The sequence below is a fragment of the Carcharhinus amblyrhynchos genome, chromosome 6 (genome assembly GCF_965287045.1).
Source record: "Carcharhinus amblyrhynchos chromosome 6, sCarAmb.v2.hapA, whole genome shotgun sequence".
Classification (NCBI taxonomy): Eukaryota; Metazoa; Chordata; class Chondrichthyes; order Carcharhiniformes; family Carcharhinidae; genus Carcharhinus; species Carcharhinus amblyrhynchos.
The window spans coordinates 124,285,623-124,302,875 of record NC_137329.1 but is presented as its reverse complement, the minus strand read 5'-3'; the positions used below and the strand labels follow the sequence as shown (position 1 = coordinate 124,302,875).

General features: G+C 43.2%; 1 protein-coding gene across 1 annotated transcript in view; it reads left to right on the top strand.

Moving 5' to 3' along the window:
• Positions 1 to 15,444, top strand: part of tm7sf3 (transmembrane 7 superfamily member 3) — a 43,654-nt gene extending 28,210 nt beyond the window's left edge. The window contains exons 5-12 of the mRNA XM_080191394.1: positions 3,438 to 3,606; positions 5,309 to 5,486; positions 6,614 to 6,700; positions 7,767 to 7,847; positions 11,035 to 11,187; positions 11,400 to 11,497; positions 12,368 to 12,530; positions 14,011 to 15,444. Coding sequence (XP_080047520.1) covers positions 3,438 to 3,606; positions 5,309 to 5,486; positions 6,614 to 6,700; positions 7,767 to 7,847; positions 11,035 to 11,187; positions 11,400 to 11,497; positions 12,368 to 12,530; positions 14,011 to 14,273 — 1,192 coding nt within the window. The 3' untranslated portion in view covers positions 14,274 to 15,444. The remainder of the gene's footprint in view (positions 1 to 3,437; positions 3,607 to 5,308; positions 5,487 to 6,613; positions 6,701 to 7,766; positions 7,848 to 11,034; positions 11,188 to 11,399; positions 11,498 to 12,367; positions 12,531 to 14,010) is intronic.
• Positions 15,445 to 17,253: the final 1,809 nt, after the last annotated feature.

Here is a 17,253-nt window from a genome sequence, read left to right as displayed (position 1 = left end):
CTGAAAGAAATGGCGGAGGTTATAGTGGATGCATTGGTGGTTATTTTCCAGACATCGCTGGATTCCGGGGAAGTGCCGGAAGATTGGAAAACGGCTAATGTTACGCCGTTGTTTAAGAAGGGTGCCAGGCAAAAGGCGGGGAATTATAGGCCGGTTAGTTTAACGTCTGGTAGGTAAAATGTTAGAATCCGTCATTAAGGAGGAAATTGCGAGGCATCTTGAAGGGAATTGCTTGATAGAGCAGACGCAGCACGGTTTCATTAAAGGGAAGTCGTGTCTGACAAATTTACTGGAGTTCTATGAGGATGTGCCTAGGGCGGTGGATAGAGGAGAGCCGGTGGATGTGGTCTTTCTGGATTTTCAGAAGGCATTTGACAAAGTACCTCATAAGAGGTTATTGCAGAAGGTCAGGGGACTTGGAGTTGGGGGTAAGGTGTTAGCGTGGATAGAGGATTGGTTGTCAAATAGGAGGCAGAGAGTGGGGGTCAACGGGTGCTATTCAGATTGGCGGATGGTGACTAGTGGAGTGCCCTAGGGGTCGGTGCTGGGGCCTCAGCTTTTTACCATTTATATAGATGATCTGGAGGAGGGAACCAAGTGTAGGGTGTCGAAATTTGCGGATGACACCAAGATTGGTGGAACGGCAAATTGTGTGGAGGGTGTGGAGAGTCTGCAGAAGGATCTAGACAGGCTGGGCGAATGGGCCAGGAAATGGCAAATGGAATTTAATGTTGGCAAGTGTGAGGTGGTCCACTTTGGTAGGAAGGACTATTACTTACGTGGCGAAAAACTGCAGCAGGCGACGGTGCAGAGGGACCTCGGGGTCCTTGTGCATGAGTCGCAAAAACCCAGCTTGCAGGTGCAGCAGGTGGTCAGGAAGGCGAATGGGATGCTGGCCTTCATAGCGAAGGGGATTGAATATAAAAGTAGGGAGGTCTTACTGCAGCTGTATAGGGCATTGGTGAGGCCGCAGCTGGAGTACTGTGTGCAGTTTTGGGCGCCGCACCTGTGCAAAGATATTTTGGCCTTGGAGGGAGTGCAGAGGAGGTTTACCAGGCTGATACTGGAGTTGAGGGGGTTGGGCTATGAGGAGAGGCTGAATAAACTAGGCTTGTACTCGTTGGAGTTTAGAAGAATGAGGGGAGATCTCATTGAGACGTATAAGATGATGAATGGGATAGATAGGATAGAGGTGGAGAGACTCTTCCCGCTCAAAAAAGACAATAGGACTAGGGGGCACAGCCTCAAGATAAAGGGGGGGGGCGTTTTAGAACAGAGTTGAGGAGGAACTTCTTCACTCAAAGGGTGGTGAATCTCTGGAATTCTCTACCTGTTGAAGTGGTGGAGGCTGCCTCGCTAAATATTTTCAAGAAGCGGGTTGATGGGTTTTTGATAAGAGAGGGGATTAAGGGTTATGGGGAGAGGGCTGGAAAGTGGAACTGAGCCACGACAGATCAGCCATGATCTTATTGAATGGCGGGGCAGGCTCGAAGGGCCAGATGGCCTACTCCTGCTCCTATTTCTTATGTTCTTATATATCTCCTGGGAATGTAATTGACACTGTCTTGTCAAAGCTACAAATCCTGAAGGTACAAAAATTAACAAGAAACAGCATGAAAGGGAAAGTTGCCATAGTCCCAGGTGACCATTGGCTGCTCTGCTGTTGAGGGGCAGAGCTAACTGGTGACTTAACCTGAGGGCCATCACACCTTGGGTGAGGGGCAAGGTTGAGAAGGTGGGGCCTTCGAGAATAACCTCAGCCAGTATGGGAATTGAACCCACACTGTTGTCATTGCTCTACATCAACCATCCAGCCAACTGAGCCTAATGGTTTAACACTGGTGACTGCAGCATGGACTCCACTTAGATTCCTGCCTCTAGTAAATTTACACTTAAATCCTTGGTGTGTTTTAACTAGATCATGGTGTTGGCTTCAGCTTCCCTCCCACCCACCATTTAAGCTGGCTTTGGTTTTTAGCAATGGTGGCTGCCCCCTTCTGGAATTGTCACTTACTAACTACAAAGGCCTTGCCTGTGATTGAAATAGCTAAAAGTGAGGCTTGTGCAGGGGCCAGTGGATGTGTCAAGGCTAGTAGGGGTGGGCTTGAGTCATTGGGAGGCCTGAATAGAAAGTAGAAGAGTTCAGGATTTCTTCCATAAATCCCTTTTGTCTTCACGGGCCATTTGTGGACCGGGCACAGCCTTGGAGATCACCTGCTGAGCTTGTTTGTAATCATCTGATTAACCACTGAATACCATCATCCACAGTGCTGAGTGGATCTCACCTCAAACCAGAGAATTATGGATTCGAGACCCATCCCAGGAACTTCAGCACCAAATCCAAGCAGACATATTTGGTGGGTGTCTTGGTTATTTTTGAGGTGTTTAAGCCAAGGCTTAGCGCCCCCTTGAGTGGCACTGCTGAACAAGAAGCTCTCCCTGGTGTCCAAATCAACATTCATCCCTTGGCCAAAATCTTTATTTTAAAAAAAAAAGCCTGACATTATCACATGACTAGAGATCTTGCTGAATGCTATTGGCTGCTGTGGTTTCCCACACAGCAGTTAACTCCACTGGCTTTGGGTGTCCTCTCTGTGAAAGGTTCTATATAAATGCAAGTTTCTCATTCCAGCCTTTGTTAATAATTGGGGTTTACCCTTTTGGGAACTTGAAGGAAATTGCTTCACTCTACTGATTGAGAAAGTCTTCGCTATCTGAGTGTAGCTCATCTTCCACTGAGATTGGAAACAGACTGGAGTTGACTGGATGAATAGCAAGCACCCTGTTATGTAAAGTTAATCACCATGCCACCAATTCTGCAATAAGCACACTGCCTTAATTGCTATCAGTTAACAATTTCTTAGTTAATCCCAAATTATTTTTAATTGGACGGATGAAAGAATAACATTGGGAATATTAGGATTAGATAATGACTTTCTTAAATACACATGGAGCAACACTGTGTGGTTGGCTCTGCTGCCTCTGTGCCAGGGACCTGGGTTTGATTCCTAGCTTGGGTCACTGTCTGTGTGGAGTTTGTACGTTCTCCATGTCTGTGTGGGTTTCCTCTGGGAGCTCCAGTTTCCACCTACAGTTTGAAAAACGTGCTGGTTAGGGTGCATTGGCCATGCTAAATTCTCCCTCAGTGTACCTGAACAGGTGCCAGAGTGTGACGACTCGGGGATTTTCACAGTAACTTCATTGCAATGTTTAATGTAAGCCTACTTGTGACACTAAAATGTTATAACTTTAAACATGAACACGACCTATTTGCTGGAAAGATCTGATGGTTTGAGTGTTGACTAGAAAATATCCTCATTTCGCTTGAAGGTAGATATGCTTCGGGATTGGTGATGAGTCCCTTCAGGCAACGTGTCTGTAGTTTTTTTTCTTTCTAGTGGAAGTAGAAGTGATAAATTCAGGGATTGTTGTTACAGGGGAGCGGTTCCACCCTCGTGTGACTATACTGGCCAGGGGTCCAGATCACGACTCCAATATGAAGTCTATCAGTATTTCCTACCAGAAACTGACATGAACGAGAAGGTCCTCTTTGCCTCCCTCCAAAAGATGGCTGAGGTCCAACAGGTGGAAGCAAATGGAATCAAGGTAACTTTTCCCTCCACCTTGCGAATGAACTTTTTAATCACTCCTGGTTGAAGATTAAGATGTGTCTATTGATAGGCCAGTGGATTGGCTAAACATTTCTAATTCTCTGAATAGAAAATTCACAAACCTTTTTTCTGTTTGTGGTGTACCCTCTCAGTCCACTCTCAGCATTTTAACTACAGGAGGTATGATGTATTGTAATTTACTATTTGATCACCATTTAGGATATTGTCAGAACTGCTTCTATAGAATTCATAGACCAGGCCATTTGGCTAACAGGGTTATACTGGTAAAATAAGCAACTATGCCAAAGACCCAGGTTCAATTCTGGCCTCAGGTGACTATCTGAGTGGAGTTTGCATGTTCTCTCCATGTCTGCATGGGTTTCCTCCCACTGTCCAGAAATGTGTGGGTTAGTTTGGCCATGCTAAATTATCCTTTAGTGTCATGGGGATTAGCAGGGTAAATAAATGGGGTTATGACTTGATGGGGCCAAGTTGTTGCCTTCTGTACTGAAGGGATTCTATGAATCTACTGTGGATGCTGGAATCTGAAACGAGCAGAGGACACTGGGAAATCTCAGCAGGTCAGGCTGCATCTATCAGGAGAGAAGCAGAGTTAACATTGAGTCCAGGAGTCTGACTGTTGTCTCCCCATCTCCAACACAACTTGTGCCTGCAATTCTGATTTTTAGGATTGAGTTGCCCTTTTCCAAATTCTGAGGAATGAAGTCATTGTTGTCAGGGTTGATGCCTGCTGTAGTTCTGCAGTTCCTGCGAGGGTGGGAGTGAGGTTGGGTTGGGGATGGTGTTCAGAGAGGATGCAGCTCATAGTTGAAGGCTAATACCCATTTTGTTCAGTGTCCCAAGACACTCAAGCCTGGCATCACCATCGGAAAGGCTTTTCTTCAGGCTGCTAGTTTGGGATAGATGAGGAAAATTTGTGCAAATTTCACCCCCCCCCCCCCCCCCCCGACCGCTCCCCCACACTGTCTGAGTGAAATTTGCCATCTTGCATCCACTTCACTTCATCCTGACTGTCCTAAATCAAGATTGTTTTTATGAATTCCTGGAACCTAAAGACAAGGTGCATTTTTTCTTCCACATCGATACAAACAACTAATTGGGCCTAGAACTGGAGTTAGACCCCCAAGGGTTACCAGCCCAGCTAATCCAAAGCTTTGAATTTTAGAGCAAATGAGTGACTCGGGCGGTTTAATAATGGATTAAGAAACTCTTTTATAAATTGAGCTAAAATCTGCTTTACTCAACATTTGAAGGGTATTCTTAATTCATGGGACATGAGCATTACTGGCTGGCCAGCATTTATTGCCCATCCCTAGTTGCCCTTGGAGGGCAGTTGAGTCAATCACATTGCTGTGGCTCCAGAGTCACATGTAGGCCAGACTGGGTAAGGATGGCAGATTTCCCTAAGAACATTAGTGAACTAGATGGGTTTTTTGACAATGGTTTCATGGTCATCAGTAGATTCTTAATTCCAGATATCTTTTATTGAGTTCAAATTCCACCATCTGCCACAGCAGGATTAGAACCCAGGTGTCCCAGAACATTAGCTGAGTTTCTAGATTTAATAGTCTAGTGATAATACCACCTAGGCCATTGCCTCCCCTGATTGACCAGAAGTGAGCTTTCCTGTGGTTGGCATCACTGATCTATTTTCACAGCATTGTTTCTGTTTCCAGCTCTTCAGCCTGCGTGCACAAGACAAGGCCAGTGTCACCGTACCATCAATACCCGGCCAAGGGGTGATTTACAATGTTATTGTTAAGGACCCAGAGACAAACACGTCAGCAGCTTATACCCCTGCTCACATGTATGGCTGTAGCTTCACTGACAAGCTGGACAATTGCTACACACAGAGTAAGTATCAATTATTTACCTTGCCTAGGGTTTGAACAGCTTCCAATGGTTAATCTAAGTGTCATTCTAGGATTCCACTCTTCTCCCTTTCTCTCTAGGTAATCCCTCACTACTCCACCCTGAAGATTCTTCAGGATCTTGATTATCCAGAGTACTTGGCTGCCAATTCCTAGAGTACAGCATACAGTTCCTCATTGGCAGCCAATCTGCTCCTTTACTTTTGATACTGGTCTTCTTGGAGAGTAGCTTGAGTTTGGGGATCTTGGTGTCTGTTTTGCCTTTCTATGCCCTTTACGCTGTTATTGAGCATTCCCAAACTCCTGAGAGCATTTTTCAGGCAGGCATTTTTTTCCTATATTTTGCAGCAAGTTCAGCTTGGAAAGGATGAAGCGTACAAGATAAGTGATCAGGCAGCATGGTGCTGCAGTGGTTAGCACTGGGGTCTCACAGCTCCAGGGGTCTGTGTTCAATTCTGGCCTTGGGTCATTGTAGAGTCTTCACATTCTCCCTGTGCCTGCATGGGTTTCTTCCTACAGTCCAAAGATGCATGGGTTTGATGGATTAGCCATAGGAGTTGTGTGGGGTTATAGGGAGAAGGGGAAACTAGAGTCTGGGTAGGATGCTCTTTCAGAGTTGGTACAGACTCGATAGGCTGAATGGCCTCTTCTGCATTGTTAGGGATTCTATTTTAAATAGTGAATTTGGTTTTTGACCAACTTAATTTTGTAGTTCTAAATCTGTGTAGAACAAACTCCCATGGCCTTGAGTTCTGAGGTTCCACCAATGCCAATGCACTGGAGGAACTTGGCATCTTTAACAAAGATGAGGCCATTCAGCCCCTTGACCCTGATCCACCATTCAGACTCTGCACATGAACAATGAAGGTGGTGATGCTACCAAAGCAGTGTTGGCAGGGGAGGAGGGGTGGGGGTGGTGTGCAGGGACATCTTTAGAGGAAGAAGAAAGCCATTCAGTAACTTGAAGGCTAAAGCTGAGAATTTTAAAATCGACCTAGTGCTGGGCAGTTTGCCTACTTTTGGGAAAGTGTTGCAAGGTGTAATATTTTGGTTTGTAATCTCCACATGGAGAACTCTATCCATCCTGATATTTTTCTGTTTTCCTTCTAGAACGAACATCAACAAAAGTATTCTTTGTTTCTGTTGGGCTGGTTGGATTATTTGTTTGTTTCTTCGGGCATAGATACCTAAAAACAGGTAACTTCTGGCTGTTAGAGAATTCCACCTTTTTTTGTTTTGAACATTTACTACATTGAACAGTAGTACCATTGCTTCAGACAGTAACATAACTATGCCAGTGTTCTCCTGCAGGGTGTGGGGTAACTGGCCTTTCACACCACTGGGCAGTTTCCTTCTGATTTTTTTTTGTCCATTGGGTGGCATAGTGGTTAGCACTGCTGCCTCTCAGCACCAGGGACCCAGGATCCATACCAGCCTTGGGTGACTGTGTGTAAACTCCACCCACATTCTCCCCATGTGGGTTTCCTCCCTCAGTTCAAAGATGTGTGGGTTAGATGGATTGGCTATGCTAAATTGTCCCTTAGTGTCCAAAGATGTGCAAGTTGGTGGGGAATAGCAGGGTAAACACATGGGGTTACTCAGATGGGGTCTGGGTGAGACTCCATTGGAAAGTAGATGCAGACTTGATGGGCTGAATGGCCTAATTCTGCACTATTTTTCTATGAACTGTTCAATTTTGGCCTTTGCACCTCCAGGAAGATGCATTGACTATGAAAGGGATACATGGCAGAGATTCACTAGAATGATTCCAGGGCTACAAGGGGTGAACTTCTAGAGTCTGCATAGACTGGGCTCCTATCCTCAAGAGGATTTAAGGGTTTTTAATTTGTTCATGATTAATGTTTATTTGAAGGATTTGATAGAGCAATGAGTGAGTGTAGAGGAGGGCAGAACCTTTTAAGCTGGAGCCAGGCAGATTTGGGGGGGTGATGTCAGGAAGCATTTCACTGAAAAGGGAGCAGAAATCCAGAAAGTTTTTTTTCCTCAAACTCTATTTCTGGATGCACGGGGAGGTGCACAACAACCAGCCTAGGCCTCTTGGGCAAAGAGCTAGCTTCCCTTTTACAGATTATATGCATTTCTGTGCCAAATCTTAGTTTTAAATAGTTAAATGCCAATTTCTTTTAGAGAAGCCTAAATATTAAGTCCAACTTTTTGCCTGATAATAAGCAGGAAAAGCACTGCTGACAGCATGATAATCTTTGTAGTCTAAGTTGAATAACCCTTGTTTTGTATGTTACAGAATTATTCTTCATGGGATTCATTTTCCTGGGATTTCTGTCCTTCGTTCTAATTGTCCGACTGTTTGTGATAGATTACGATGGTAAGTGTTGCTGTATCATCAATACCCAGCCAATCATTTGCAGGGTTCTGTTTTGCCCGAATCGTGGAGTTTATATGGAAAATACAAAGGTATGTTTTATTGGATGTAATGAAGGGAAACTTGATCAAAATGGACCACTTTGAGGGTTCAGGAATGTGGGTGTGTTTACATGAATCATTATGTGGGGCAGGACAAGTTGAAAAGGCCATTTTGTCTTTGCAGAGTGTGTGAAAGCCTTGGTTTACAAGTGGCAGTTGTACTAAACTTAGGACTGAGTTGAGGAGGAACTTCTTAACACAAAGGGTTGTGAATCTGTGGAATTCCCTGCCCAGTGAAGCAGTTGAGGCTACCTCATTGAATGTTTTTAAGGCAAAGATAATTTTTTTTTGAACAGTAAAGGAATTAAGGATTATGGTGAGTGGGTGGATAAGTGGAGCTGAGTCCATGAAAAGATCAGCCACAATCTTATTGAATGACAGCTGGCTTGAGGGGCCAAATGGCCTGCTCCTCCTAGTTACATTATGCTTAAGAAAAAGACTGGCTAGAATATTATGGGCACTGCACTGAGGGATGTTGAAGCCTCAGGTGGTGCAGTGGAGATTTATCAGACACGGATGAGGGCCTACAGTTATCTGAAGAGACTTGAGGTGGTGGGATTGTTCTAATTCAGTAGAGGTAGTCAAAGTTGTGAGGGATTTAATAATAAGGATAAATGGTTTCTGTTGGCAGGAGAGATGGTAAGCAGACAACACGAGCCAGACGCTGAATGAAGAAACATTTGTTTGTAACCTGGAATGCACCACTTGAAATGGGCATTAAAGGAGATTCAATAGTCTCTTTCAAGAGAGAATTGGATAAATATTTGAAGGGAGGAAAAACTCAGGACTATAGGAAAGAGCAACAGAGTGGAATTAATGGGTTTCTCTTCCCCCCCACAGCCAGCACAGAGTCAGCTGTTTACAGCATAGAACCAGGCTCTACAGCCCAACTTGTCCATGCTGCCCAGTTGAAACCATGAAGCTAATCCCAATTGCCCACATGGGGCCCATATCCCTCTATACTCTCTCATCTAACAGTCTAGATGCTTTTTAAAAGACAATTGTACCCACCTCTACTATATCTCTGGCAGCTTGACCCAGACACTCCACCCTCTGGAAAAATTGCCCCTCTGGACCACCTTGTATCTCTCCCCACTCACTTTAAACCTATGCCCTCTAGTTTAGACTCCCCTATGTTTGGGAAAAGATATTGACTATCTAGCTGATCTGTGCGCCTCATTATTTTGTAGACCTCTAAGATCATCCCTCAGCCTCCTATGCTTCAGAGGGAAAAAAGTCCTAGTCTATTCAGCCTCTCCTTAATTCAATCCAAGTCCTGGTGGCACCTTTAAATCTTTTTCTGCACTCTTTCTAGCTTAATATCCTTCTGTGAACAGAATTGTACAGCATTTTAAGTATTCCAAACCTTTGTGTCTTGTACGACTTTAAGTTGACTGGCTATCTAATTGTTTTTAATGGCATTGAATCTAAAATGCACAAATTGGCTGAAAAGCAGTTGACTTGTGATTAAATTAGCATGGGTGCAAACTAGATGAACCTGGTGTCCTATACTGTACACCTACACAGGGAACAGAGCTTGGTGCTGTTTAACTTGGTCTGGGGCACATTGGTTGTTGACTTTAAAGTTGACCTTAGTATTTCGTGGCTGTTTTTAAACTTCAAATGGGAGCCAACTAAACTTGCTGCCTAATCAGAATGGTCTTTTGAGGCAGCCTCCCATCCATTGACTGTCTACACTGCACCCAGCCTTGGAAAAGCTGCCAGCATAATTAAGGACCCCATGCACTCAATGTTCTCTTCCACCTTCTGTCAGGGGGGAAAAAGATACATAAGTCTGAGGTCACATAACAAATGATTCAAGAACAGCTTCTTCCCAGCTGCTATCAGACTTTTGAATGGACTGACTTTGCATTAAGTTGATCTTTCTCTACACCCTAGCTATGACTAACACTACATTCTGCACTCTCCTTCTCTATGAATGGTAAGTTTTTTTGTTTGTATAGAATGCAAGAAAAAATATTTTTCACTGTATACTAATACATGTTAGGACTTTTATTCCCTGGAGTGTAGAAGAGTGAGGAGATTTGATAATGTATAAAATTTATGATGGGTATAGATAGTGAATGCAAGCAGGCTTTTTCCACTGAGGCTGGGAGGGTAAAAAAAGGACATGGGTTAAGGGGGAAATTTTTTAAAGGGAATATTGGGGGGTGGGGTTCTACAGTGGTGGGAATGTGGAATGAGCTGCCAGATGAAGTGGTGAATGCAGGCTCACTTTTTTTTTGACACTTAAAAGCTTGGACGAGTACATGGATGAGAGGTGTGGAGGGATATGGTGCAGGTCAGTGGGACTACACAGAAAAAATGGTTAGGCACAGCCAAGAAAGGCCAAAAGGTGTTTCTGTGCTGTAGTGCTCTATAGGTCTATGGTTTTATGTGACAACAATAAATCAAGTCACTAATCACCACCCCTGTGGATCCCTGTCTGAAGATTTATTGAATTGCCAAATTGAAGGGATTTGTGTTTAAAATTTTCCCTCTTCCTCTACTCTTCCAGCTTAAATTCAGACTCAATAGTTGAGCACAGGAGGAAGAGGCATTTGGCCCATCAGGGCAACTTGTCTAACACTATTCCTTGTATATCAGCTGAAGTCTTGCAATCCCTTGAGTCTGTTCTTCCATTTTAAATAGATGTAGCTGCTCTTTATCTTAAAAATACATTGTACAAGAATGTGACTTATTTTGCTTTCATTGTCATTCACAATAAAGTGGGTGCTTTGACCTGGTCCATGCAACTTGCCTGTTTCATTCTGGCCTTGTTTGAAAAGTGCTCTAATTTTCAGAGTTCTCCTTTTGTTGATAGAAGGGAAAGCCTGTCAGTCTGGAATTGATTTGGATATGGGTCCCTGAAACCCAACAGACTTTCTGCTCCCTTGCCCACTACTTGCTGTCACACCTACTCCCCTTAGCCCCTCCCCAAACCCCAATGCAACAAAGTCAATAGAATCTGATGCTTTCCTAGAATTTAAACCCAAACACATTTTACATTGTTAATACTGCATAACTTGAGTCTGAGAGTTGATGTGTATATAGTCTTCAATAAGAACCTACTGTATTTGTTTGCACAGTGGTTTTGGGTCTGGTAGCAGTCTCAGGATGTGTCGGTGGGAGTTTGCTGGTGATGTGCTGGTGGAGATCTGGCAGTGTTGCTTTCTGTATGATGATCGTTGGGCTCGTGCTGGGATTTTTGCTATCCTCTTTGATCTTCTTCACACCCTTGGGTGAGTAATTCAACAGTCTAGTAACTGGTCCAACAAAACCTGATCTTTTAAGGTAACAGAATTTTGATTGAACACATGTTACTTGATAGGAAAAATCTTTATTTGATTTCTGCATTGAGGATTTTGTTATAAGTTTGCCTTGATGTTAACTTCTAACGGTTTTCATTTGTTAACAAATTCATGCCTGGGGTTTGATCTTTTTTGTCTTTCAGGGAACATTAAAGTCTTCAATAATGATGCTGTTTTCTGGGTGGCGTTTGCGAGTGTGACTTTACTTGTACCTTTAATATTCTTCAGCTTCCCACGACCAGTACGTTCCTCTGATTTATACTGGGCAGTGAATGTAACTTTCCTGGTGATTTTAACATTGCCAAGGCTGCTGTGTTTCAAAACGGGGCACTTGTCAATTATATCTAGGATGATGAAACTTGAGCAGGACAGACATCCAGCTTGAGCTGATCCTAATGTGGGAGGAACAAGAGGGGGACAAATGGTTTATAAAGTTCACCCCCACCCCCCGATTACAGGCCAAAATAAAATTGTTGTTCCCTCTACCTTGTTCTGTGGGTGTGATGACTCAATAGTTCTAAAATATTGTTTTTGGCAGACTTGTTACCATACCTGATGCACAGCATAGTGGTACAGTGGTTAATATTGCTGCCTTACAGTGCCAGGGATCCAGGTTCACTTCCAGCCTTGGGTCACCTGTCAGTGCAGAGTTTGCACATTCTCCATGTCTGGGTTTCCTCCCACATGCCAAAGATGAGGTGGGTTAGGTTGATTGGCCATGTTGAATTGATTATCAGGGTCAATATGTGGGGTTACAAGGATGGGACCTGGTGGGATTTGGTGCAGCTTCTCCTGGGCCAACTGGTCTCCTTCTGCACCATAGGGATTCTATCTCTACACCTGGTTGAGATCATATCGTCAACTAATTGCTATCAATGTCTATGACAGACCCAGACAGGTGAGGTGAGCAAAAATTCCTAGTGGAGGAGAGATTTGGGAACCATAGATCCAAAATGACACTCTCCAACCACAAATCAGTACTTGTAAGACTTTCCAAAAAAGGAATCTCACTAGTATGAATTATCACACAGCATGATGGGGGGGAGGAATAACATTTTAAATGTTTAGCACACTTTTGTGTTTAATTGGTTTTTCTTTATTTTTTTTCTAGCTGAACATAACAACCTGTGGATTTGTTGGTTCCTATGCAGTGATTCTAGCAGTCCATAATTTTGTATACACAAGCCTCACCTACATCACACTAAATACCCTCAAACGGGCACTCAATGACAACTTCAACAGCACGTACACAGATGTACCTTTCCAGATGAACGGTAAGTGTTGAGAGGCTGCTATGAGGCCATACATTTGGAGAAAATATGTCACGTTCTGATTAGAATTTGAGAAATTATGGGTTATTTATTATAAAGTCCAGTTTTGTTGCCTCCTGATCATAGAATCCCTACAGTGCAAAAGGAGGCCATTCAGCTCATCAAGTCCACACTGACCACAATCCCACCCAGGCCCTATTCCGTAGCCTCATGCATTTACACCACTAATCCCCCAAACACCAAGGGACAATTTTAGCATGGCCAATCAACATAACTTGCACATCTTCAGACGGGGAGGAAACCAGAGCACCCAGAGGAAACCTACACGGACACAGGAAAGTGTAAGCTCCCCACGGTTTAGCTTCTCGGATCGGTTCTGAATTATGTAATTCCTCCTTGGTGCATTGCTAAATAAAAAGCATAATTTAACAAAGATTAACCAGGCTGTTGCCTGGTATGGAGAGCATTAGCTATGAGGAGAGATTGCAGAAACTTAGTTTGTTCTCACTGAAATGACAGATTGAGAGGCAAAGCTTTTTCCCCAGGGTGGAAGAGTCAATTTAATAGGGGGCATTGGCTTGAGGGGCAAGGTTTAAAGGAGATGTACAAGGCATTTTTTGTTTTTTGAGGGTGGTGGGTGCCTGGTACTTGTTGCCAAGGGAGGTAGTGAAAGCAGATACAATAGTGACTTCAAGGGGCACCTTGGCAAATATATCTATACTCCCATATGGGAGTAGAGTTGGGGAACTGTTATAGGAGAGTAAAACTGGCCTGTTTTGGCCATCTAGTGTCCAGATTCTTTTTATTAGATCAACCTGCTGCAATTGAACTTTTTTAATTGCATTGATGGTATTTGAAGTGTCATTGGAGTGCAGAATTATACAGTGTAATCAAAGAATCATGGGTTTGGGAATCTTTGTGCAGTTATGATCTGGAGTACACTGCCAGAAAGTGGTGGTAGCAGATTCAAAAGTAATCTTTTGAAGGGAATGAGATAATAGTTGGAGATCAAATTTGAAAGTGTTCCATTTCTTGTAGAATCCCTACAGTGCAGAAGGAGGCCATTTGGCCCATCAAATCTGCACTGACAATCCCACCCAGGCCCAATTCCGTAACCCCTCATATTTACCCTGCTAATCCCCCTGACACTAGGGCTAATTTAGCATGGCCAATCCACCCAACTCCCACATCTTTTGGACTGAGAAAATGGTGCACCTGGAGGAAACCCACACAGACACAAGGAGAATGTGTGCAAACTCCACATTGACCCAAGGCTGGAATTGAATGTGGGTTCCTGGTGCTCCTGAGGCAGCAGTGCTAACATTGCCACTGTGCTGCAATAAGTCCTATTCTCCTGCTTTCTTGGCCCTAAAAAGTGATTACAGACAAGCTGGGCTGAATGGACTTTGCTGTGGATTGTACATTTTAACATTTCTCAGTTTGTGTTGTAAATATCTCCTCTTTCTTTCTCTTTCTAATGCAGACTATATTTTAATATCTGTGTGGGTAGTCTTGCTGGTAAGTGGAATGGTGCTCCAGTTTCACCGTGAGAAGGAACAGCCCCTCTTTCCATCTAATCCGTACCAAACCTGGAAACGGGAGAGGGAGCGCCGTGAAACTAATGTCTTGGATCCCAGTCACCACATGCCTCCAATGAAGGATCGGGTGAGGAGCATGCTGGCTGATGTCAAACAGCTCTTCACCAAACAGCAGCCGGCTGGTGAACAGACCCCATTGCTTCTGTAGACAGCAGGGCACAGCCATTGAGGGTATGGCAACCTCTTCCTATTGTGGTCATAAATCAGGATGGTCACTGCTGGCCTGCCAATTCACTTTGGAATCCAAATGGTGGACTTTCTCAAAGCAGTGTTAATTTTGGTACAAGGAGTTTACTTTCAATCCTCCAAGTGTTACTGGATTGTCTCCAAAGGGTTGGTTAATCCCATTTTGTAACCTGATTTATTAGGCTGAACTGTGATTGGCTGCTTAATGGTCACTAAAACTGCACTGAATCCTGTCCTGAGAGAAATGGTCAACCAATGGTGGTGGTGATTAGATACATGGAGCTTGTCCTGAGATGGTTCCCTCGCCTTTGGTTATTTGCACATTACTATGGTTATTTTGTTTTAAAAGATATATCTTGGGGAAAGTGAGGAAAGATTTTTGTCCTTCTAAGGATTCACACTTGTCTCTGTTCTAAGAGTGACGTTCAAGCACCTTGGAGCTGTTGGGTTTTTACGTAGCCAAGGAAATTCAAGATTTGCACAGTGCGATGCACATTTAGATACCTCATTGAATTCTAGAACAAAATTTTGATCTAGAAATTAAATATTGTTTACAACAAAGTTCATTCTCAAGTTTACAAGTTCATAAATCTAAAGCTTTGTTCCACAGTATTCACTTCCAGTCCTAATTGTAATTTCTAGGATGTTATTACCATGTGACTTGTAGTAAACATTTGCTACTGGAGGCTTCATTTTTGAACAGATTTTGGCTAAATTAAAACTAATCTGACAATGAAATTCAACTAAGGATTCACTGCAGCCTCTTGTTTACCCAGCATTAATGTGTCAGTTATTGGGCACTTAGGGTTGTGTTTCTGACCTTTCTCTTCCACCAGGAGCCTGTCTTAAGATTACCTGGATTGGGAAAGGGAAATGATGCATTCAACACATGATTATTGGCTTTAATCTCCACTGACATAATTAAAAGTTTCTGTTCTGGCATGTTTTTTAAAAAAAAATTGTGCCCTCTGCAGTGACTCTCAGTTACAACTGAGCATGGGTGTATTCTAGAATTGGAAATGCATATCTTAGTAATAGTGAATAATAAAACCTCTTCCACAGTCTGTAACACTTGAAGCAATGGCTTCTATTTTGTATACATTTTATACAAGATTAAAATATTTGATACATTTGTGGTTGAGTTTTTTAATTGTCTCCTTCAAAAAGAAATGACATGGCACTTAATCACTGAATCTGTGCAGGAGGCCATTTGGCCCATCCAATTCTGCACCAACTTTCAGAGAGCATCTTACTGCCCCCCAAAAATCTGACTTTTCTATCTTTTTGATAAATGGTATGTCTAGGGTGCATGGGGTCCTTGATTACACTGACCTGCTTTTCCAAGTTAGTGGGAAGAGTAGATGGTGTCAATGGATGGGAGGCTGATGTGTGATGGACTGGGTTACATTCACGACCCTTGGTCTTGGTCAGAGCAGGAGCCATAAGTTCTAATAAATCATCTAGAAAGGATGCTTTATGGTGCACCTATAAAAATTGGTCATAGTGGACATGCTGAATGCTCTTTACTGGAAAGAGGCATTGGTAGGCTTTAACTATAGCAGAAGATTGAGCTGAGAAGCTTGAAGCTCTTGGCCATTTCTACTTCATCCCCATTAATACAGATGTGCACATCCTCCATTGCGATTCTCTTTCCTATACTGTCTCCTCATTGTTTTGAGGTCTGACCCACTACAGTGGTGTCTGAACTTAAATGGAATTGGAATGGAATTTGGCTAAGGAATATAGTTAGGTCTGAGGACAAAGCTTTGCAGGCACTAGTGTTGAGGATAATTGTGGAGAAAACAGGCCACAAATCAGCAAGGATAGGCAATAAGTCTAGCTTCCAGTTGCTAGAGGAACTGAGCCCTAGCCTATTGAGTTTGGAGATGAGTTTTATTTGGATAATGGTGTTGAGGGCTGAGCTGTCATCAATAAATAGGAGTCTGACAACTGTCTTTATGCAAGTATTCCAGAGCTGAGCGTAGCACTAAAGAGATGGCATCTGCTGCAAACCTGTTGTGGATGCAGGCAATCTGGGAGACCAGAGTACCATGACTAACCTTTTTTCAAAGGACTTTGTCAGATCCACTGGGTGGTAGACATTAAGGCACATTGCCTAGCTTTTCTTTGATTCAGGGATGATAGTTGCTGCTTTGAAACAAGTAAGGAACGCAGATTGGTGTAAGGAGACATTAGATGTCTGTGACTACCCCTGCCAGCTGGTCCATGCAGAATCTGAGTGCATTAGGCCAGTGGCAATCAATGGATTAACTTTAAAGTTAAATCTGTCTGCAAAGGTGATCTCCAGATACTGGTTTAGTTGAGGCTTCTGGAACAGAAGACGTCTTCTTGCTGGCTTCTCAAAATGGGCATGAGGTACATTGGCAAATCTCCAATTACAATTATCTCAACTTAAAGTTGCCCCACTATGGTTGTACCTCCACATCTATGGGGCAAATTAACTAAAGATTCACTTGCAGAAAATGCAGCAACCAAAAGCAATTAGGAAAAATAGCAACTGAGGGATAAATGTCAGAAAAATATTCAAATAGGATCTACAAATCAAGGTGATTGGATCATAATTTAATCTTACCTGAAAGTTGATATATTCCCTCTGTGCTAGCACAGAGCCAAGGTTCATGGAGTATCAGTAAATGGATTGTATTCTTGGGAATGCAAAAGAGACCACATGCCTCTTAATCACACTGCAACAGTAAGGACCCTTGACAGCTGGATTACCAGCAGAAGCAGATGATTCAGCCAGTCTGCTCTGCCATTCAGTGAGTGCATAATTGATCTGACAAACCTCAACTCTTTCTTGCCTTATCCCTTGATTCTTTTGATTAAAAGTGAACTGCCCTCTTTTCTTAAAAAAATCCACAGATTCACTCCCCACAGAAGCTATTCTTCAGCTCTGGTCTTAGACTCCCCCACTTGGAACC